General features: G+C 45.6%; 1 protein-coding gene across 1 annotated transcript in view; it reads left to right on the forward strand.

Annotated features, from left to right (window-relative positions):
- Positions 1–23,926, forward strand: part of LOC115122397 (glutamate receptor 1-like) — a 141,087-nt gene that overhangs the window by 17,774 nt on the left and 99,387 nt on the right. Inside the window, exons 3-5 of the mRNA XM_065019862.1 lie at positions 6,666–6,719; positions 15,816–15,974; positions 17,786–17,953. Coding sequence (XP_064875934.1) covers positions 6,666–6,719; positions 15,816–15,974; positions 17,786–17,953 — 381 coding nt within the window. The remainder of the gene's footprint in view (positions 1–6,665; positions 6,720–15,815; positions 15,975–17,785; positions 17,954–23,926) is intronic.

Here is a 23,926-nt window from a genome sequence, read left to right on the forward strand (position 1 = left end):
GCCCTCCAGCCTGCTCCCAACACACACACACGCACACACACACACACACACACGCACGCACGCACGCACGCACACACACACACACACACACACAGTGGGGATATAAACGTGTGGGAGACTCTCAGAGGAAGCAAATATTTTGGGAATGTGTGAGGTCATGTAAAGTCCATGATGAGTTCCAGAACTCACACTCGATCTGTCAGTTACAGAACCCCCACTCTATCTGTCAGTTACAGAACCCTCACTCGATCTGTCAGTTACAGAACTCCCACTCGATCTGTCGGTTACAGAACCCTCACTCTCTCTGTCAGTTACAGAACCCCCACTCTCTGTCAGTTACAGAACTCCCACTCGATCTGTCAGTTACAGAACCCCCACTTGATCTGTCAGTTACAGAACCCTCACTCGATCTGTCAGTTACTGAACTCCCACTCGATCTGTCAGTTACAGAACCCTCACTCGATCTGTCAGTTACAGAACCCCCACTCTCTCTGTCAGTTACAGAACCCCCACTCTCTCTGTCAGTTACTGAACTCCCACTCGATCTGTCGGTTACAGAACCCCCACTCTCTCTGTCAGTTACAGAACCCCCACGCTCTCTGTCAGTTACAGAACCCCCACTCTCTCTGTCAGTTACAGAAATCCCACTCGATCTGTCGGTTACAGAAATCCCACTCGATCTGTCGGTTACAGAACTCCCACTCTATCTGTCAGTTACAGAAACCCCACTCTCTCTGTCAGTTACAGAACTCCACCTTGATCTGTCGGTTACAGAACCCCCACTCTCTCTGTCAGTTACAGAACTCCACCTTGATCTGTTGGTTACAGAACTCCACCTTGATCTGTTGGTTACAGAACCCTCACTCTCTCTGTCAGTTACAGAACCCCCACTCGATCTGTCAGTTACAGAACCTCACTCTCTCTGTCAGTTACAGAACCCCCACTCTCTCTGTCAGTTACAGAATCCCCACTCTCTCTGTCAGTTACAGAACCCCCACTTGATCTGTCGGTTACAGAACCCCCACTCTCTCTGTCAGTTACAGAACTCCCACTTGATCTGTCGGTTACAGAACCCCCACTCTCCCTGTCAGTTACAGAACTCCCACTTGATCTGTCGGTGACAGAACCCCCACTCGATCTGTCAGTTACAGAACCCCACTCTCTGTCAGTTACAGAACCCCCACTCTCTCTGTCAGTTACAGAACCCCCACTCTCTCTGTCAGTTACAGAACCCCCACTCTGTCTGTCAGTTACAGAACTCCCACTTGATCTGTCGGTGACAGAACCCCCACTCGATCTGTCAGTTACAGAACCCCACTCTCTCTGTCAGTTACAGAACCCCCACTCTCCCTTTCAGTTACAGAACCCCCACTCTCTCTGTCAGTTACAGAACCCCCACTCTCTCTGTCAGTTACAGAACTCCCACTTGATCTGTCGGTTACAGAACCCCCACTCTCTCTGTCAGTTACAGAACTCCCACTCTGTCAGTTACAGAACCCCCACTCTCTCTGTCAGTTACAGAACCCCCACTCTCTCTGTCAGTTACAGAACTCCCACTTGATCTGTCGGTGACAGAACCCCCACCCGATCTGTCAGTTACAGAACCCCACCCTCTCTGTCAGTTACAGAACCCCCACTCTCTCTGTCAGTTACAGAACCCCCACTCTCTCTGTCAGTTACAGAACTCCCACTCGATCTGTCAGTTACAGAACTCCCACACTTGAGCTTCTTTTCTCGCCATTTTAGCCCATGCAGCGTGCCTCGCAAACGTGATTCGTCATTTTGAAATTATCAACTTACCCTGTATATCTAAAAATGATCATATACACTGATTGTTTTGCCCCAGCCCCAGCTAACACACCTGACTCCAATAATCAACTAATCTTTAGATTGGAATGCAATTAGTTTAATCAGCTGTGTTTGTTTGCGATAAAGAGTGACAGCACACTGGCCCCCGAGGACTGGAGTTTCCCATACCTGCTTTACGGTACGACAGCACTCTGTCCCCCGAGGACTGGAGTTTCCCATACCTGCTTTACGGTACGACAGCACTCTGTCCCCGAGGACTGGAGTTTCCCATACCTGCTTTACGGTACGACAGCACTCTGTCCCCCGAGGACTGGAGTTTCCCATACCTGCTTTAGGACGGTTTCCCATACCTGAGTTTCAGCACTCCTGCCCCCGAGGACTCCTGGCGGAGTTTCCCATAACTGCCTTAGGACTGGTTTCCCATGACAGCACTCCTGCCCCGAGGACTGGAGTTTCCCATACCTGCTTTACGGTATGACAGCGCTCCTGCCCCGAGGCCTGGAGTTTCACTCTGTCCCAGCACTTCGAGGACTGGAGTTTCCCATACCTGCTTTACGGTATGACAGCACTCCTGCCCCTGAAGGGAGTTTCGGGAGTTTCCCCCCGAGGACTGGACCTACTTTTAAACAGCACTCTGTCCCCCGAGGACTGGAGTTTCAGCACTCCTGCCCCGAGGACTGGAGTTTCCCCGAGGACTGGACCTGCTTTAAAGTACGACAGCACTCCTGCCCCCGAGGACTGGAGTTTCCCATACCTGCTTTACGGTATGACAGCACTCCTGCCCCCGAGGACGGGAGTTTCCCATACCTGCTTTACGGAGTTTCTGGAGTTTCCTATACCTGCTTTAAACAGCACTCTGGCCCCGAGGACTGACAGCACTTCCCCCGAGGACTGCCCCCGAGGACTGGAGTTTCCCATACCTGCTTTAAAGTACGACAGCACTCCTGCCCCCGAGGACTGGAGTTTCCCATACCTGCTTTACGGTATGACAGCGCTCCGGCCCCCGAGGCCTGGAGTTCACATACTTGGTTTAAAGTACGACAGCACTTCGGCCCCCGAGGACTGGAGTTTTCCCATACCTGCTTTACGGTACGACAGCACTCCTGCCCCTGAAGACTGGAGTTTCCTATACCTGCTTTACGGTATGACAGCACTCTGGCCCCCGAGGACTGGAGTTTCCCATACCTGCTTTATGGTATGACAGCACTCTGTCCCCCGAGGACTGGAGTTTCCCATACCTGCTTTACGGTATGACAGCACTCCTGCCCCCGAGGACGGGAGTTTCCCATACCTGCTTTAAAGTACGACAGCACTCCTGCCCCCGAGGACTGGAGTTTCCCATACCTGCTTTAAAGTACGACAGCACTCCTGCCCCCGAGGACTGGAGTTTCCCATACCTGCTTTACGGTATGACAGCACTCCTGCCCCCGAGGACGGAGTTTCCCATACTGCTTTAAAGAGTTTGCCCCCGAGGACTGGAGTTTCCTGCTTTAAAGTACGACAGCACTCCTGCCCCCGAGGACTGGAGTTTCACTCTGTCCCCCATACCTGAGGACTGGCCCCCGAGTTTTCCCATACCTGCTTTACGGTATGACAGCACTCCTGCCCCCGAGGACGGGAGTTTCCCATACCTGCTTTATGGTACGACAGCACTCCTGCCCCTGAAGACTGGAGTTTCCCATACCTGCTTTACGGTACGACAGCACTCCTGCCCCCGAGGACTGGAGTTCACAAACTTGGTTTAAAGTATGACAGCACTCCTGCCCCCGAGGACTGGAGTTCACAAACTTGGTTTAAAGTATGACAGCACTCCTGCCCCCGAGGACTGGAGTTCACATACTTGGTTTAAAGTACGACAGCACTCCGGCCCCCGAAGACTAAGTTGCCCATCCCTGTTTTAAAGCAAAACTACCATAACTAGTTAGTTAGTTAACATGACCTTTATGAATTATAAATCCTTTATGTGATTTATGTGCTTGTTTTGATTACATCATTTATTCAAAATTCACAAAAGGAGAAGAAGATTATCTCACAGAACAAAATGTACAAGATCTCCTAATCCTATGTTAACCACAGACCTTATTTATGGCGTTTATCCAAAAACCCAACCAAAACTACATTTTCCCATAGGCTTTATCCAACAAACCATTGCGGAGTTAATGCCTACAAAAGATGCCATTACTACTGCTCTGTATAGCCAGATGAAAGATGACTTTTATTCCAGTAAAACACCATTCTCAACAGGACAGTTGAATACAGTTGAAGTCGGAAGTTTTAATACACTTAGAGTCATTAAAACTCGTTTTTCCATCACTCCACAAATTTCTTCTCAACAAACTAAGGTTTGGCAAGTCGGTTAGGACATCTACTTTGTGCATGACACAAGTCATTTTTCCAACAATTGTTTACAGACAGATTATTTCACTTATAATTCACTGTATCGCAATTCCAGTGGGTCAGAGGTTAACATACACTACGTTGACTGTGCCTTTAAACAGCTTGGAAAGTTCCAGAAAATGATGTCATGGCTTTAGAAGCTTCTGATAGGCTAATTGACATCATTTGAGTCAATTGGAGGTGTACCTGTGGATGTATTTCAAGACCTACCTTCAAACTCAGTGCCTCTTTGCTTGGCATCATGGGAAAATCTAAAGAAATCAGCCAAGACTTAAAAAAATATATAGACCTCCACAAGTCTGGTTCATCCTTGGGAGTAATTTCCAAACGCCTGAAGGTACCATGTTCATCTGTACAAACAATAGTGCATGAGTATAAACACCATGGGACCACGCAGCCATCATACCGCTCAGGAAGGAGAAGTGTTTTGTCTCCTAGAGATGAACGTACTTTGGTGTGAAAAGTGCAAATCAATCCCAGAACAACAGCAAAGGATCTTGTGAAGATGCTGGAGGAAACAGGTACAAAAGTATCTATATCCACAGTAAAACGAGTCCTATATCGACATAACCTGAAAGGCCGCTCAGCTAGGAAGAAGCCACTGCTCCAAAACCTCCATAAAAAAGCCAGACTACGGTTTGCAACTGCACATGGGGACAAAGATTGTTCTTTTTAGAGAAATGTCCTCTGGTCTGATGAAACAAAAATAGAACTGTTTGGCCATAAAGACCATTGTTATGTTTGGAGGAAAAAGGGGGAGGCTTGCAAGCCGAAGAACACGATCCCAACTGTTAAGCACGGGGGTGGCAGCATCATGTTGTGGGGGTGCTTTGCTACAGGAGGGACTGGTGCACTTCGCAAAATAGATGGCATCACGAAGAGGGTAAATTATGTGGATATATTGAAGAAAAATCTCAAGATCAGTCAGGAAGTTAAAGTTTGGTCGCAAATGGGTCTTCCAAATGGACAATGACCCCAAGCATACTTCCAAAGTTGTGGCAAAATGGCTTAAGGACAACAAAGTCAAGGTCTTGGAGTGGCCATCACAACGTCCTGACCTCATTCCTATAGAAAATGTGTGGGCAGAACTGAAAAAGCATGTGCTAGCAAGGAGGCCTACAACCTGACTCAGTTACACCAGCTCTGTCAGGAGGAATGGGCCAAAATTCACCCAACTTATTGTGGGAAGCTTGTGGAAGGCTACCCAAAACGTTTGACCAAAGCTAAACAATTTAAAGGCAATGCTACCAAATACTAACTGATGACAGGATGACCTAAACTGTATCTGGGAAAGTCTACACATTATAGTTATCAGATTCAGATGGAATTGTTGGGGAATTCAAATGTTTAAATATAAAGTTATTGGTGAAAAGATTAAACATACATTTTAGCTTCCAAATGAGAGATTTGGGTTTTCATAAGGTTAGGGCTCTGCTCAATCAGTGGCCCATCCCCTGGGAAGAGACATGGGTTATGAACTATGAAACACACCCTTCTCCCTCCACTATATAAGACCTTGACGAAAATGTAACCTCCTGTTCCGGGTACATTAGAATGACAGTCCGATGTCAGAAGGATTCAGATAACTACAGAACGAAGCCAACCTCAGGGTGAGCTTTGGTTGCGAATGGTATGAACTTTGAACTCTTATTCGCTACAGAAGTGATACCTCCTAGCCGTTGAGTTAGCAACAGCAGCTGCAAACGCAGGTTAGGAAGGAAACAGATGGAGTATCCAGTCTACCACACAACGACGTTACTACAACGTATCCAATTGACCACCAGAGACATTCTTCAAAGGACTCGGTTTGGCAACATGGCCTTCCATCTACCACCAACCTACTGAAGCGCAGCTCAGAATAAATATTTATTGCATTTTCCTTTTCCGAATGGGAGGTCATTTAGAATGCATAAGATACTGTATTTACGATAGCACAGGTTCGCCCTTTGTTCCTCAGTCTTCCCTCTCTTTCACTAGACTAGACTACTGATATTCCCTTGGGGTTGTTCGGCATGTAAAATGACTTGTAGATCATTGACTCTCAACACAGTTACATGCTTAGTTTGATGTTAAAGGAGAGGACGCACCAGTTCTCACAAAATATGAGTATTTTTTGAAGTTACAAAGAAAGTAATATGAGCAACAAAAAAAAAAGAAATTTGATTCAGAACGTTTGAATCGATTTTCTGACCGATGCATGTTACATTTGGTGTGATGAAGTCATGTTTGAATGGATTTTGTGATGTATATTTGTATGCATGGGATGAGACTACAGGAATGATTATACTGAATATTCATATTTGAGAGTCACTGCTGTTACAATATCTTACCCTAGTTGGTGTCTCTTCTGCCCTGGCCAAGGTCACTACATGGGTACAGTGTACTGAACACACACGCACACACACAAGCCCCTCCCCAGTCATGTCCATCCTAAAGTCAAGTTTTTCTCTGTGTTCCAGATCGTTGAACACGGGAAGAATGCTAAGAGTTACCACTACATCCTGGCCAACCTGGTAAGATTTTTCTTTTCTCTCTCTCTCTCTCTCTCTCTCTCTCTCTCTCTCTCTCTCTCTCTCTACTATATCTCTCTCTATCTCTCTCTCAATTCAATTCAATTAAATTCAAGGGCTTTATTGGCATGGGAAACGTGTTAACATTGCCAAAGCAAGTGAGGTAGATAATATATAAAGTGAATATATAAAGTGAAATAAACAATACAAATTAACAGTAAACATTGCACATACATAAGTTTCAAAACAATAAAGACATTACAAATGTCATATTATATATATACAGTGTTTTAACAATGTGCAAATGGTTAACCTCTTAAGTCGACCCTCTACTTTTTTGAACATTCTGTTAAAAATCGCGCAACATTTCAGCGCCCTGCTACTCATGCCAGGAATATAGTATATGCATTTGCTTAGTCTGTGTGGATAGAAAACACTCAGACGTTTAAAAAACTGGTTAAATCACTGCTGTGGCTTTACCAGAACGGCATTTACATCGAAAAGCACAGGAAAAACTGATCACTGAAAATGGGAAAATATATCCATGCGCTACTTGAACCCATTGATAAAGGTGAACCACAATTAATTGACTGAGGTTGCAGTACCTACAGCTTCCACACGGTGTCTAGAGTCTTGTCATTTCCCTTCGAGTTTTTTCTTGGTCAGACACATGCAGGGCACCGTATCTCCTCTGGTCTAGGACCGGATATTTTCGTTGAGTTTCTAGCCGGACATTTTTCCAGACGGACAGCTAATGATCTTTACATCGCCTCCTGATGAATTTTATCGCTTATTAACGTTTACTAATACCTAAAGTTGCATTACAAATGTATTTCGAAGTGTTTTGTGAAAGTTTATCGTCGACTTTTTGAATTTAAAAAAATGACGTTACGTTTTGAAACGATGTTTTTTTCGTTTATCACACAGTCTACATATAACGATATCTAGGCTTTATATGGACCGATTTAATCAAAATAAAGACCCAAATAGTGTTTATGGGACATCTAGGAGTGCCAACAAAGAAGATGGTGAAAGGTAATGAATGTTTTCTATTTTATTGTGCGGTTTGTGTAACGCCGAAATGCTAATTATTTTGTTTACGTCCCCTGTGGGTCTTTTGGGGTGTTGCATGCTATCAGATAATAGCTTCTCATGCTTTCGCCGAAAAGCATTTTAAAAATCTGACTTGTTGCCTGGATTCACAACGAGTGTAGCTTTAATTCGATACCCTGCATGTGTATTTTAATGAACTTTTGAGTTTTAACTAATACTATTAGCATTTAGCGTAGCGCATTTGCATTTCCAGAGCTCTAGTTGGGACGCAAGCGTCCCGAGTAGAAGCAACAGGTTAAGGTATACAAGGGAAAATAAATTAGCATAAATATGGGTTGTATTTACAATGGTGTTTGTTCTTCACTGGTTGCCCTTTTCTCGTGGCAACAGGTCACAAATCTTGCTGCTGTGATGGCACACTGTGGAATCTCACCCAGTAGATATGGGAGTTTATCAAAATTGGATTTGTTTTCGAATTCTTTGTGGATCTGTGTAATCTGAGGGAAATATGTCTCTCTAATATGGTCATACATTGGGCAGGAGGTTAGGAAGTGCAGCTCAGTTTCCACCTCATTTTGTGGGCAGTGAGCACATAGCCTGTCTTCTCTTGAGAGCCATGTCTGCCTACGGCGGCCTTTCTCAATAGCAAGGCTATGCTCACTGAGACTGTACATAGTCAAAGCTTTCCTTAATTTTGGGTCAGTCACAGTGGTCAGGTATTCTGCCGCTGTGTACTCTCTGTGTAGGGCCAAATAGCATTCTAGTTTGCTCAGTTTTTTTGTTAATTCTTTCCAATGTGTCAAGTAATTATCTTTTTGTTTTCTCATGATTTGGTTGGGTCTAATTGTGCTGCTGTCCTGGGGCTCTGTAGGGTGTGTTTGTGTTTGTGAACAGAGCCCCAGGACCAGCTTGCTTAGGGGACTCTTCTCCAGGTTCATCTCTCTGTAGGTGATGGCTTTGTTATGGAAGGTTTGGGAATCGCTTCCTTTTAGGTGGTTATAGAATTTAATGTCTCTCTCTCTCTCTCTCTCCCTCGCTATACATATATCTCTCTTGCTCTCTCTCTCTACTGTATTTCTCTCTATATCTCTCTACTGTATCTCTCTCTCTATATCTCTCTACTGTATCTCTCTCTCTCTCTCTCCCTCTCTATACATATATCTCTCTTGCTCTCTCTCTCTACTGTATCTCTCGCTCTCTATAATAACAACAAAAAAATCCAGAAAAACACATGTCAAAAATGTTATAAATTGTTTTGCATTTTAATGAGGGAAATAAGTATTTGACCCCTCTGCAAAACATGACTTAGTATTTGGTGGCAAAACCCTTGTTGGCAATCACAGGGGTCAGACGTTTCTTGTAGTTGGCCACCAAGTTTGCACACATCTCAGGAGGGATTTTGTCCCACTCCGCTTTGCAGATCTTCTCCAAGTCACTAAGGTTTGACTGACTTTTGGCAACTCGAACTTTCAGCTACCTCCACAGATTTTCTATGGGATTAAGGTCTGGAGACTGGCTAGGCCACTCCAGGACCTTAATGTGCTTCTTCTTGAGCCACTCCTTTGTTGCCTTGGCCGTGTGTTTTGAGTCATTGTCATGCTGGAATACCCACCCACGACCCATTTTCAATGCCCTGGCTGAGGGAAGGAGGTTCTCACCTAAGATTTGACGGTACATGGCCCCGTCCATCGTCCCTTTGATGTGGTGAAGTTGTCCTGTCCCCTTAGCAGAAAAACACCCCCAAAGCATAATGTTTCCACCTCCATGTTTGACAGTGGGGATGGTGTTCTTGGGGTTATAGGCAGCATTCCTCCTCCTCCAAACACAGCGAGTTGAGTTGATGCCAAAGAGCTCCATTTTGGGCTCATCTGACCACAACACTTTCACCCAGTTGTCCTCTGAATCATTCAGATGTTCATTGGCAAACTTCAGACAGGCATGTATATGTGCTTTCTTGAGCAGTGGGACCTTGCGGGCGCTGCAGGATTTCAGTCCTTCACGGCGTAGTGTGTTACCAATTGTTTTCTTGGTGACTATGGTCCCAGCTGCCTTGAGATCATTGACAAGATCCTCCCGTGTAGTTCTGGGCTGATTCCTCACCATTCTCATGATCATTGCAACTCCACGAGGTGAGATCTTGTATGGAGCCCCAGGCCGAGGGAGATTGACAGTTCTTTTGTGTTTCTTCCATTTGCGAATAATCGCACCAACTGTTGTCACCTTCTCACCAAGCTGCTTGGCGATGGTCTTGTAGCCCATTCCAGCCTTGGAGCTCTTTGGTCTTGGCCATGGTGGAGAGTTTGGAATCTGATTGATTGATTGCTTCTGTGGACAGGTGTCTTTTATACAGGTAACAAACTGAGATTAGGAGCACTCCTTTTAAGAGTGTGCTCCTAATCTCAGCTCGTTACCTGTATAAAAGACACCTGGGAGCCAGAAATCTTTCTGATTGAGAGGTGGTCAAATACTTAAAATGCAAATAAATGTATAACATTTTTGACATGCGTTTTTCTTGATTTTGTTGTTGTTATTCTGTCTCTCACTGTTCAAATAAACCTACCATTAAAATTATAGACTGATCATTTATTTTCTTTCAGTGGGCAAATGTACAAAATCAGCAGGGGATCAAATACTTTTTTCCCTCACTGTAATCAGAGCTTTCCTTAATTTTGTGTCTGTCACAGTGGTCATGTATAATAATCTCTCTCTATATATCTCTTTCTCTCCATCTCTACTGTATCTATCTATATTTCTCTCTCTATATCTCTTTCTCTCTATCTCTCTACTGTATCTATCTATATTTCTCTACTCTACTATCTCTCACTCTCTCTCTCCAGCTCTCCATCTCGCCATTTCTCCATTTCTCTCTTTCTCTCTATCTCTCTACTGTATCTATCTATATTTCTCCCTCTATATCTCTTTCTCTCTATCTCTCTACTGTAGCTATCTATATTTCTCTACTCTACTATCTCTCACTCTCTCTCTTTCCATTTCTCCATCTCACCATCTCTCTCTCCATTTATCTATTTTTCTCTCTCTATTTTCCTCTTTCTCTTGCTCTCTCTCTATCATATGTCTCTCTCTCCATATCTCTATATCTCAATTTCTCTCTCCCTCTCATATGTATCTCCATTTCTCTCTCTCTCCATGTATCTCTCTCTGTCTCTCTCCCTCTCTCTCTCTCACTCTCTCTCTCCCCATCTCTTTCTCTCTCCCCATCTCCATATTTCTATCCTATGTGGATTCTACAGATGTTGTTCTGTGTAATTTGTCTGGTACATCCCAAGGTATTGCATCTAGCTCTTAGTCTCACGACATTCATACATTTTTCTCCAATGTCAAGTTGTTGCAAATGTCACATTTCATAAGGTTAAGTTTAGGTATTAACTACAAATATTTAGGGTTAGGCATTAACTCCTAACGGTTAAGGTACGGGTTAAGGTTTGGCATAGGCTTAAAATAAAAATGTAAAAAACATATTTTTATGGCTGAAATTGAACCAGAACCCTTATGCTAATGCCCATCCACCATCCACGTCCACAACACCAAAACTAAAACCTACTTGAAGCTAACAGCACTCACTGTTGCCCCTAGTATCCAGTTTCCACGTCCTCACCCGACGTCCTCAGGCATGGATGGACGTCGTATACTGACTTGTATCACGGGTGACGTGGCTGGGTATCTCTCTAGAGGCAACATGATATTGAAACTGCAATAAGACATACAATATGGTCAAATGTGACTTCCTTTTGTTAGAAAAATACATTTTATCAAGACAAATATGATTCTTCATGTTCTGAATCGTTCAGTGGGTTCTTTCATTATATCTAAAGAGTCTTATTTCGTAACATAATACATCCATAATACATCCAATAATAATCAGTGAGCTCTGTTGACAGTTCGGTGCTGCTTCTCGAGTTTTGAGGATTTGACAAAAAGCTAAATTAACACGAGACGAGACAAATTCAATGTAAAATGATTAGAAAAGAAAAAGCTTGCGGTACACTCAGTGATTCGTTGACATTTCCCAGAGATACGCTTGTTTTTCTTAGAAATCTTTGAAAAATAACAGGAACTTCCTGTTAATATGAATATGAAAAGCATATACTAATATATGAAAATACTACATGTCATGTTTCAAAATCAATATCTATCTTGCCTCTAGTGTTTTATGTCCTCCGTATTGGAGAAGAAAGATGGCGAGTTCAACGGTGAGCCTGTCAGTTAGCCTTAATTCTCCCTCAGCATTCAGCCCAGCTGACAATTCTATTTCCTGATTGTTTAACACTTTTCCTCTCTGGCCTCCAGTGATTAAACCACCCTAATCTTGGCCATCCTACAAGGATAAAACCTACAATAACCTTTGAACGGATTATGATAGAGACATTGTTTTTTAACGGGTTTCCACACAATTAATATATTATTTTACCTATTGGTCAAAATATGTGTTTTTGATTGGACACCCCTACATACAACTGGAATTATTCATTACAAGCACCAAATCCATTTCAGATTTCTCTGAAGGGATACAATAGATCTGTCTTGAAAAAAACATGCGATTTTGTAAAAACATATTCCACTGCTCACATTTCTTCCCTCTTCAGCTACTAACTCTAGAGAGAGATACTAACATATATGCCCATCAAAATAATCCTCTACAAACTCTGTATCGACGTCTCTGCAGTCTACTGAGTCAGACCATTCATACTGCTGGTAGAGCCTTCCAAAAGGAATGGAAGCCCCTACCTTGTTTGACTGACTGTGACTCTGTTGAAATGGGACGATACAGAATGCTGCAGAGCCCCCACACACACACACACACACACACACACACACACACACACACACACACACACACACACACACACACACACACACACACACACACACACACACACACACGCTCAGCCGCCAGCCACTGAGAGACAGACAGATAGACAGTAGAGGGTCAGTGAGTAAATGTGTGCAGGGTAATGTGCATTAGCTGTCTTTGTCCGCTGTGATCGTCCCAGGGCACCGCTCATACAACCTCCCCATAGACACTAAAAACAGCAGAAAATGGATATCAACAGAAAGCACGCTGTGTCCCAAATGGGACTCTATTCCCTTTATAGTGCTCTACTTTTCCCCTTTATAGTGCACTATATAGGGAATAGGGTGCCATTTGGGATATAAGCATGGTAATAACTACATTAATATGCTGGCTCACTGCTGGGACTATCTCAATCTCTCTCTCATCTGGTCAATTTGTTAGATTGAAGTGTAAATTAGAAAGCTGTGAAAGCAATAAAGTTTGGTACCAAACCGCCTGCAATCTCCATAATGGCTCTATTAAAATTACTTTTCTGTGTTCTACCTTAGCACAGCTACCGTATGTGTGTGTGTGTGTGTGTGTGTGTGTGTGTGTGTGTGTGTGTGTGTGTGTGTGTGTGTGTGTGTGTGTGCGTGCGTGCGTGCGTGCGTGCGTGCGTGCGTGCGTGCGTGCGTGCGTGCGTGCGTGCGTGTGTGTGTGCCTGCTTGCTTGTCTTCATCTATGAGAGGGGGAGAGTGTGTGTGCCTGTCTCTGTGTGTGTATATGTCTCCATCTCTTAGTCTTTCTGTGTGTGTCTAGGAGGTCTATATCAAATGTTTCCACCTCCGTGTCCATGAGGAGCGGTTTCTATAGTAACCTGCTCAGCTCAGTGCACTGCATTAGCTAACACATGGAGCAGAAAAATACACACATCTCTTCTTCTCTTTTCTCTCATTCTCTCTGTCCTCTGGCCATTCAACTGAGACATATGGACACCTGGTTCGGCTGATACTTCAGGGAGAAGGAAGAGAGGAGAGAGGACAGTGGAGGAGACGGGGAGGAAAAGAGAGGAGATGGAGAAGGGGGGAGGAAATGAGAGGGAGAAGGGGTGCGAGGAGGGTGGAAAAGGAGAGAAGTGGGGGTTAGGGGGTGGAGGGAGCAGGGCCCATTAGGCATAAGGGGGAGAGAAGGGGAAGAGGGAGGAAGAGAAGAGGAGAGAAAGATAAGAAAGCTCTGATTGATGACATTAAGAACACCAAACCACAGAAAGTTTCATCAAAGGGCAGGCAGGGATCAATATAATAAGGGTTTCCTGTGGTTCTGGAACTTCTACCAGACAGACAGTCACAGTCGGAGGCTGAAGGTCAGAGCAGTTGACAGCACCACTTTCACTACCAATCACAAATATCTGAGGTTGCAGAGTTTACTTGTTCAGTCCCCTGCTGTACATCAGTCATTCTGTGTCTCTGTGTGTGACTACTTCTGTCTGTACATCAGTCTTTCTGTCTCTGTGTGTGACTGCTTCTGTCTGTACATCAGTCCTTCTGTCTCTCTGTGTGTGACTACTTCTGTCTGTACATCAGTATTTCTGTCTCTCTGTGTGTGACTACTTCTGTCTGTACATCAGTATTTCTGTCTCTCTGTGTGTGACTGCTTCTGTCTGTACATCAGTCCTTCTGTCTCTCTGTGTGTGACTGCTTCTGTCTGTACATCAGTCTTTCTGTCTCTCTGTGGGTGACTGCTTCTGTCTGCATCTGATTCACCATGCAGACAGATTGATTACCTGCTGAGGGGGTGAATCTGCCTTCTGTCTCTCTCTACCTACTGGGTCAAAGCAGGACATACTGTTGTCCATGGGGATAGTATATGCGCAGGGTGTAGTGCTCTACACAGACTTACCTTACAGGGTTACTGTACTTCTGTACATGGCTGCCATGGACCAATCCCGGCGGAACTGTACGATTCTAAAATAGAACACTGAGATCACTAGTGTTCTAGAAACACACCCCTCCAAGTAGAGTCAGAGGGATTCTGTACCATGGAGCCCAGCAGCAGTTCCAGAAGTGTGATTCCATTGTGTTCCACAGTGTTGAAGGGTTCCAGGGAAGTGGTTCCATTATACTTCACAGCACGGAGGTCCAGGATTAACACAACTCTATCAGGGATTAAACCTAGACCTCTCCCTCAACCCTACTGATCTTGTCTGTTTCATTCTCTACTCTCCTCCTCCTCCTCCCTCGTTACTTCTTTCTTTTCAGGCTGGGGCTGGGATAAGAGCTTGCTCTGAGGGATTTTCCATTTCCATTAAGAGATTGACCCTGGCATTTTCTCATTCTCTCCCTGCTTTAGTTTCAACCAGGAATTACAATGTAGCCACTGCACTGCTTTGGCCTTTGTACAGAACACTCTCTCATCACGTATACACTTAACAATTCTCCTTCTGTCTCTTGTGCTGCTTCTCTCTCTCTCTCTTTCTCTCTCTCTCTCTCTGTCTCTCTCTCTCTCTCTCTCTCTCTCTCTCTCTCTCTCTCTCTCTCTCTCTCTCTCTGTCTCTCTCTCTCTCTCTCTCTCTCTGTCTCTCTCTCTCTCTCTCGCTCTCTCGCTCTCTCTCTTTCTCTCTCTCCCTTTCTATGGCCCTCCTTCTCCCCCCCTCCCTCTCCATCTCTTTCTCTCTCTCTCCTTCTCTCTCGATCTTTCTCACACTCTCGCTGTAGCAAATAACTTACGCACCATAAATCTGATTGTGAATTTATCTTTCTGAATATTTATCTCTCACATTTAATATTGGAGTGATTTCTCTTTAAACATACGATTTTTGATCCCTGCAGTATTACTGTTACACCCAAGGTCATTTATTTTACCACTGAAGTGGTATAAGTAGTTAGTATTCTATTAACAAAAGCATGCTGGCTGCCAGCTCTGTATCCCTCTATATTTCTACACGATGCTTGGTTTTAAATCAATCACTGTGAGCTGTAGGAGACCTATTTACCCAAATCTCCTGTTGAAAAAGTAGACTTCATATTTATTCATTTCATCCTAAAAACATGACTCTAAAAATGAAACTAGAGAAAGAAATTGATTCCTCAAAATGTTTAACTTGTTTTTTTCTGTCTCTGTCTGTCTGTCTGTCTGTCTGTCTGTCTGTCTGTCTGTCTGTCTGTCTGTCTGTCTGTCTGTCTGTCTGTCTGTGTCCACCCGTCTCTCCATCCTCTCTCTGTCTGTTTGTCCTCTCTTCATCTTCTTCCTATAAGGGTTTTCTGGACATTGATCTAACGGACCTGAGGAAAGGAGGGGCCAACATCACAGGCTTCCAGCTGGTCAACTACACAGAGCAGAACGTCAGTCGTACCATTCAGCAGTGGATGGAGTTTGAAAACAAAGACGCCAAATTCCCCAAGAGACGCCTGAAGGTCCTACACTCCACATACATACACACACTAGTCTCTTTAAACAGACGGGTTCCAATGCTCCAGCTGAACACGTCTGAGCAAGTTCCGGCGTGCGAGTTGGAAATTGGAAGCGATTCTCTGGTCACGTGACTGCCATGTCATGCCGCTTCTGTGTCTATTTCCGGCAGCGTTTTAAGCCCTGCTTCCCAAACTCGTGATTTGTTGAGAGTATGTCTGAAGAGGACCCTCCCTGGTAGATTTTTCCCCCCCCTTTGAAATGTCCAAGAAAATCCAACATTGTCCCCAGACCTTGTGCCGTTGCCTATCTTACGTTGCTCCATGGTCTGGGAGCATCGGAAGCACGTGCGCATGTACACACCTAAACGCACACACTTAAAGTTACACTTTGGGCCATCTCTGCTCTGATCTCTCTATAAATCTCTGCTCTGATCTCTCTATAATGATCTCTGCTCTGATCTCTCTATAAATCTCTGCTCTGATCTCTCTATAATGATCTCTCTATAATGATCTCTACTCTGATCTCTCTATACCAATCTCTGCTCTGATCTCTCTATAATGATCTCTACTCTGATCTCTCTATAAATCTCTACTCTGACCTCTCTATACCAATCTCTGCTCTGATCTCTCTATAAATCTCTCCTCTGACCTCTCTATACCAATCTCTGCTCTGATCTCTCTATAATGATCTCTACTCTGACCACTCTATAATGATCTCTGCTCTGATCTCTCTATAATGGAGTCTGCTTTGATCTCACTATAATGATCTCTGCTCTGATCTCTCTATAATGATCTCTGCTCTGATCTCTCTATAATGGTCTCTGCTCTGATCTCTCTATAATGATCTCTGCTCTGATCTCTCTATAATGGTCTCTGCCTTACTTGCTTCCATCACCTTCCTCTTGAATTAGTTTTATTATGACCAAACCCTTTCAATATGTGTTGTTTTAAGTGTAATGAGGACGTCTCTCTCTCTCTCTCCCTCTCTCTGTCTCTCTCTCTCTCTCTCTCTCTCTCACCGCTCCAACCCCTCTCTCTCTCTGTCTCTGTCTCTTGCTTTCTCTGTCTCTCTCTCTCTCTCTCTCTCTCTCTCTCTCTCTCTCTCTCTCTCTCTCTCTGTCTCTCTCTCTCTCTCTCTCTCTCTCTCTCTCTCTCTCTCTCTCTGTCTCTGTCTCTGTCTCTCTCTCTCTCTCTCTGTCTCTGTCTCTCTCTCTCTCTCTCTCTCTCTCTCTCTCTCTCTCTCTCTCTCTCTCTCTCTCTCTCTCTCTCTCTCTCTCTCTCTCTCTCTCTCTCTCTCTCTCTCTCTCTCTCTCTCTCTCTCTCTCTCTCTCTCTCTCTCTCTCTCTCTCTGTCTCTGTCTCTCTCTGTCTCTGTCTCTCTCTCTCTCTCTCTCTCTCTCTCTGTCTCTGTCTCTGTCTCTCTCTGTCTCTGTCTCTCTCTCTCTCTCTCTCTCTGTCTCTCTCTCTCTCTCTCTGTCTCTCTCTCTCTCTCTGTCTCTCTCTCTCTGTCACTGTCTCTGTCTCTGTCTCTCTCTCTCTCTGTCTCTCTCTCTGTCTCTCTCTCTGTCTCTGTCTCTGTCTCTGTCTCTCTCTCTCTCTCTCTGTCTCTGTCTCTGTCTCTGTCTCTCTCTCTGTCTCTCTCTCTCTCTCTCTCTCTCTGTCTCTGTCTCTGTCTCTCTCTCTGTCTCTGTCTCTCTCTCTGTCTCTCTGTCTCTCTCTCTGTCTCTCTCTCTGTCTCTGTCTCTGTCTCTCTCTCTCTCTCTGTCTCTCTGTCTCTGTCTCTGTCTCTGTCTCTCTCTCTCTCTCTGTCTGTAGTACACCGGAGCGTTGACATATGATGGGGTGAAGGTGATGTCTACAGCATTCCAGAACCTTCGGAAACAAAGGATAGACATCTCTCGCCGTGGCAACGCAGGCGAATGCCTCGCCAACCCGCCGGCTCCATGGGGCCAAGGCATAGATATACAGAGAGCCCTGCAACAGGTACACCCACACACACACTACTCTGCTGGTAGAAAGGAGGGATACCCCCACTCACTCTTACACACGCGCATGCACGCAGGCACGCACGCACACACACACACACACACACACACACACACACACACACACACACACACACACACAACAACATACACAGACAAGCTCCGGAGTGGCACGTTGGCTAACCCATCCTGAGTCGGGCCCTGCTGAACAAATTAGATCTGTATTCTGTCCCCTAACGTTCCCATGGAGTCACCTATGAGCTTCCTGGATGGAATGTGTTATCACGTCAGGTAAACAAAACCTGCCTGTGATCATCATAGGATATGACATCAACAATGGAGTTTCATAATGCAATGTTCTGAGAATGAAATCAAGTAGGTGACAGAGCAGCCAGGTCACTCAAGATTCAAGTCAACCCATGTCCTCAAACATTTCCTTAGTTAAGGGCATCATTTTATGGTAGTTTGCAAGCATGTACAGAAGAAAGAGTCTCTGGTTACCATGGGGATGACCTTATTCACATTTATTTTGGGAGATAAAGCTTCTACATTCGAGACAGGATAATCACATTGATTCAGAAGATAATAAAACATGTTTATATGACATCCTAGCACGTCAGGCTAACTTACAGAGTAGGTAGCTAGCTCCCCAGCTAGCTTTTCAGCCGTGGATGGTGCACCTTCCATTGTTTAGCTAAGTAGCTAACTAGATGGTGGATGTTTTCCTCTTGAAACTGGGGCAGATGAAAGCAATGCTCACCTCCACAAATGCTGTTGACATTGATATCCATACTGAATGAGACACATAAGGGTTAAGGGACCTCATGGGCACACTTAAGTTTTTCACTTAAATTAAGGGGGAAATTCACCTTAAAATGTGTTGTCAAATCAAATCAAATGGTATTTGTCACATGCACCAAATACAACAGGTGTCGACCTTACAGTGAAATACTAACTTACAAGCCCTTAACCAAAAATGCAGTGTTAAGAAAATACCTAAAAAAATAAACAAATAAAAGTAACAAATGATTAAAGACCAGCAGTAAAATAACAATAGCGAGGCTAAATACAGGAGGTACCGGTACAGAGTCAATGTGGAGGCTATATACAGGGGGTACAGGTACAGAGTCAATGTGGAGGCTAAATACAGGAGGTACCGGTACAGAGTCAATGTGGAGGCTATATACAGGGGGTACCGGTACAGAGTCGATGTGGAGGCTATATACAGGGGGTACAGGTACAGAGTCAATGTGGAGGCTATATACAGGGGGTACCGGTACAGAGTCAATGTGGAGGCTATATACAGGGGGTGCCGGTACAGAGTCGATGTGGAGGCTATATACAGGGGGTACAGGTACAGAGTCAATGTGGAGGCTATATACAGGGGGTACCGGTACAGAGTCAATGTGGAGGCTATATACAGGAGGTACCGGTACAGAGTCAATGTGGAGGCTATATACAGGAGGTACAGGTACAGAGTCAATGTGGAGGCTATATACAGGAGGTACCGGTACAGAGTCAATGTGGAGGCTATATACAGGGGGTGCCGGTACAGAGTCAATGTGGAGGCTATATACAGGGGGTACCGGTACAGAGTCAATGTGGAGGCTATATACAGGGGGTACCGGTACAGAGTCAATGTGGAGGCTATATACAGGGGGTGCCGGTACAGAGTCAATGTGGAGGCTATATACAGGGGGTACAGGTACAGAGTCAATGTGGAGGCTATATACAGGGGGTACCGGTACAGAGTCAATGTGGAGGCTATATACAGGGGGTACCGGTACAGAGTCAATGTGGAGGCTATATACAGGGGGTACAGGTACAGAGTCAATGTGGAGGCTATATACAGGGTGTCCCGGTACAGAGTCAATGTGGAGGCTATATACAAGGGGTACAGGTACAGAGTCAATGTGGAGGCTATATACAGGGGGTACCGGTACAGAGTCAATGTGGAGGCTATATACAGGGGGTACAGGTACAGAGTCAATGTGGAGGCTATATACAGGGAGGGGGTACCGGTACAGAGTCAATGTGGAGGCTATATACAGGGAGGGGGTACCGGTACAGAGTCAATGTGGAGGCTATATACAGGGGGTACAGGTACAGAGTCAATGTGGAGGCTATATACAGGGAGGGGGTACCGGTACAGAGTCAATGTGGAGGCTATATACAGGGGGTACCGGTACAGAGTCAATGTGGAGGCTATATACAGGGGGTACAGGTACAGAGTCAATGTGGAGGCTATATACAGGAGGTACCGGTACAGAGTCAATGTGGAGGCTATATACAGGAGGTACAGGTACAGAGTCAATGTGGAGGCTATATACAGGAGGTACCGGTACAGAGTCAATGTGGAGGCTATATACAGGGGGTGCCGGTACAGAGTCAATGTGGAGGCTATATACAGGGGGTACAGGTACAGAGTCAATGTGGAGGCTATATACAGGGGGTACCGGTACAGAGTCAATGTGGAGGCTATATACAGTGGGTACCGGTACAGAGTCAATGTGGAGGCTATATACAGGGGGTGCCGGTACAGAGTCAATGTGGAGGCTATATACAGGGGGTACAGGTACAGAGTCAATGTGGAGGCTATATACAGGGGGTACCGGTACAGAGTCAATGTGGAGGCTATATACAGGGGGTACTGGTACAAAGTCAATGTGGAGGCTATATACAGGGGGTACAGGTACAGAGTCAATGTGGAGGCTATATACAGGGGGTACAGGTACAGAGTCAATGTGGAGGCTATATACAGGGGGTACAGGTACAGAGTCAATGTGGAGGCTATATACAGGGGGGGTCCGGTACAGAGTCAATGTGGAGGCTATATACAGGGGGTACAGGTACAGAGTCAATGTGGAGGCTATATACAGGAGGGGGTACAGGTACAGAGTCAATGTGGAGGCTATATACAGGAGGGGGTACCGGTACAGAGTCAATGTGGAGGCTATATACAGGGAGGTACCGGTACAGAGTCAATGTGGAGGCTATATACAGGGGGTACAGGTACAGAGTCAATGTGGAGGCTATATACAGGGGTACCGGTACAGAGTCAATGTGGAGGCTATATACAGGGGTACCGGTACAGAGTCAATGTGGAGGCTATATACAGGGGGTACAGGTACAGAGTCAATGTGGAGGCTATATACAGGGGTACAGGTACAGAGTCAATGTGGAGGCTATATACAGGGGTACCGGTACAGAGTCAATGTGGAGGCTATATACAGGGGTACTGGTACAGAGTCAATGTGGAGGCTATATACAGGGGGTACAGGTACAGAGTCAATGTGGAGGCTATATACAGGGGGTACCGGTACAGAGTCAATGTGGAGGCTATATACAGGGGGTACAGGTACAGAGTCAATGTGGAGGCTATATACAGGGGGTCCGGTACAGAGTCAATGTGGAGGCTATATACAGGGGTACAGGTACAGAGTCAATGTGGAGGCTATATACAGGGGGTACCGGTACAGAGTCAATGTGGAGGCTATATACAGGGGGTACAGGTACAGAGTCAATGTGGAGGCTATATACAGGGGGGTACAGGTACAGAGTCAATGTGGAGGCTATATACAGGGGGGGTACCGGTACAGAGTCAATGTGGAGGCTATATACAGGGGGTACAGGTACAGAGTCAATGTGGAGGCTATATACAGGGGGTGCCGGTACAGAGTCAATGTGGAGGCTATATACAGGGGGTACAGGTACAGAGTCAATGTGGAGGCTATATACAGGGGTACCGGTACAGAGTCAATGTGGAGGCTATATACAGGGGGTACCGGTACAGAGTCAATGTGGAGGCTATATACAGGAGGTACAGGTACAGAGTCAATGTGGAGGCTATATACAGGGGGTACCGGTACAGAGTCAATGTGGAGGCTATATACAGGGGGTGCCGGTACAGAGTCAATGTGGAGGCTATATACAGGGGGTACCGGTACAGAGTCAATGTGGAGGCTATATACAGGGGTACCGGTACAGAGTCAATGTGGAGGCTATATACAGGGGGTACCGGTACAGAGTCAATGTGGAGGCTATATACAGGGGGTACAGGTACAGAGTCAATGTGGAGGCTATATACAGGGGGTACCGGTACAGAGTCAATGTGGAGGCTATATACAGGGGGTACCGGTACAGAGTCAATGTGGAGGCTATATACAGGGGGTACAGGTACAGAGTCAATGTGGAGGCTATATACAGGGGGTACCGGTACAGAGTCAATGTGGAGGCTATATACAGGGGGGGGTACAGGTACAGAGTCAATGTGGAGGCTATATACAGGGGGTACAGGTACAGAGTCAATGTGGAGGCTATATACAGGGGGGTACCGGTACAGAGTCAATGTGGAGGCTATATACAGGGGGGGGTACCGGTACAGAGTCAATGTGGAGGCTATATACAGGGGGGTACCGGTACAGAGTCAATGTGGAGGCTATATACAGGGGGTACCAGGTACAGAGTCAATGTGGAGGCTATATACAGGGGGGGGTACCGGTACAGAGTCAATGTGGAGGCTATATACAGGGGTAGCGGTACAGAGTCAATGTGGAGGCTATATACAGGGGTACAGGTACAGAGTCAATGTGGAGGCTATATACAGGAGGTACCGGTACAGAGTCAATGTGGAGGCTATATACAGGAGGTACAGGTACAGAGTCAATGTGGAGGCTATATACAGGGGGTACCGGTACAGAGTCAATGTGGAGGCTATATACAGGGGTACCGGTACAGAGTCAATGTGGAGGCTATATACAGGGGGTACAGGTACAGAGTCAATGTGGAGGCTATATACAGGGGGTACAGGTACAGAGTCAATGTGGAGGCTATATACAGGGGGTACCGGTACAGAGTCAATGTGGAGGCTATATACAGGGGGTACTGGTACAAAGTCAATGTGGAGGCTATATACAGGGGGTACAGGTACAGAGTCAATGTGGAGGCTATATACAGGGGGTACCGGTACAGAGTCAATGTGGAGGCTATATACAGGGGGTACAGGTACAGAGTCAATGTGGAGGCTATATACAGGGGTTCAGGTACAGAGTCAATGTGGAGGCTATATACAGGGGGTACAGGTACAGAGTCAATGTGGAGGCTATATACAGGGGTACAGGTACAGAGTCAATGTGGAGGCTATATACAGGGAGGGGTACCGGTACAGAGTCAATGTGGAGGCTATATACAGGGGGTACCGGTACAGAGTCAATGTGGAGGCTATATACAGGAGGTACAGGTACAGAGTCAATGTGGAGGCTATATACAGGAGGGGGTACCGGTACAGAGTCAATGTGGAGGCTATATACAGGGGGTGCTACAGAGTCAATGTGGAGGCTATATACAGGGTACAGGTACAGAGTCAATGTGGAGGCTATATACAGGGGGTACCCGGTACAGAGTCAATGTGGAGGCTATATACAGGGGGTACCGGTACAGAGTCAATGTGGAGGCTATATACAGGGGGTGCCGGTACAGAGTCAATGTGGAGGCTATATACAGGGGGTACAGGTACAGAGTCAATGTGGAGGCTATATACAGGGGTAGGTACAGAGTCAATGTGGAGGCTATATACAGGGGTACTGGTACAGAGTCAATGTGGAGGCTATATACAGGGGGTACAGGTACAGAGTCAATGTGGAGGCTATATACAGGGTACCGGTACAGAGTCAATGTGGAGGCTATATACAGGGGGTACAGGTACAGAGTCAATGTGGAGGCTATATACAGGGGGTTCCGGTACAGAGTCAATGTGGAGGCTATATACAGGGGGTACAGGTACAGAGTCAATGTGGAGGCTATATACAGGAGGGGGTACCGGTACAGAGTCAATGTGGAGGCTATATACAGGGAGGGGTACCGGTACAGAGTCAATGTGGAGGCTATATACAGGGGGTACAGGTACAGAGTCAATGTGGAGGCTATATACAGGGAGGGGTACCGGTACAGAGTCAATGTGGAGGCTATATAC

Source organism: Oncorhynchus nerka, linkage group LG6, assembly GCF_034236695.1.
Source record: "Oncorhynchus nerka isolate Pitt River linkage group LG6, Oner_Uvic_2.0, whole genome shotgun sequence".
Taxonomy (NCBI): Eukaryota; Metazoa; Chordata; class Actinopteri; order Salmoniformes; family Salmonidae; genus Oncorhynchus; species Oncorhynchus nerka.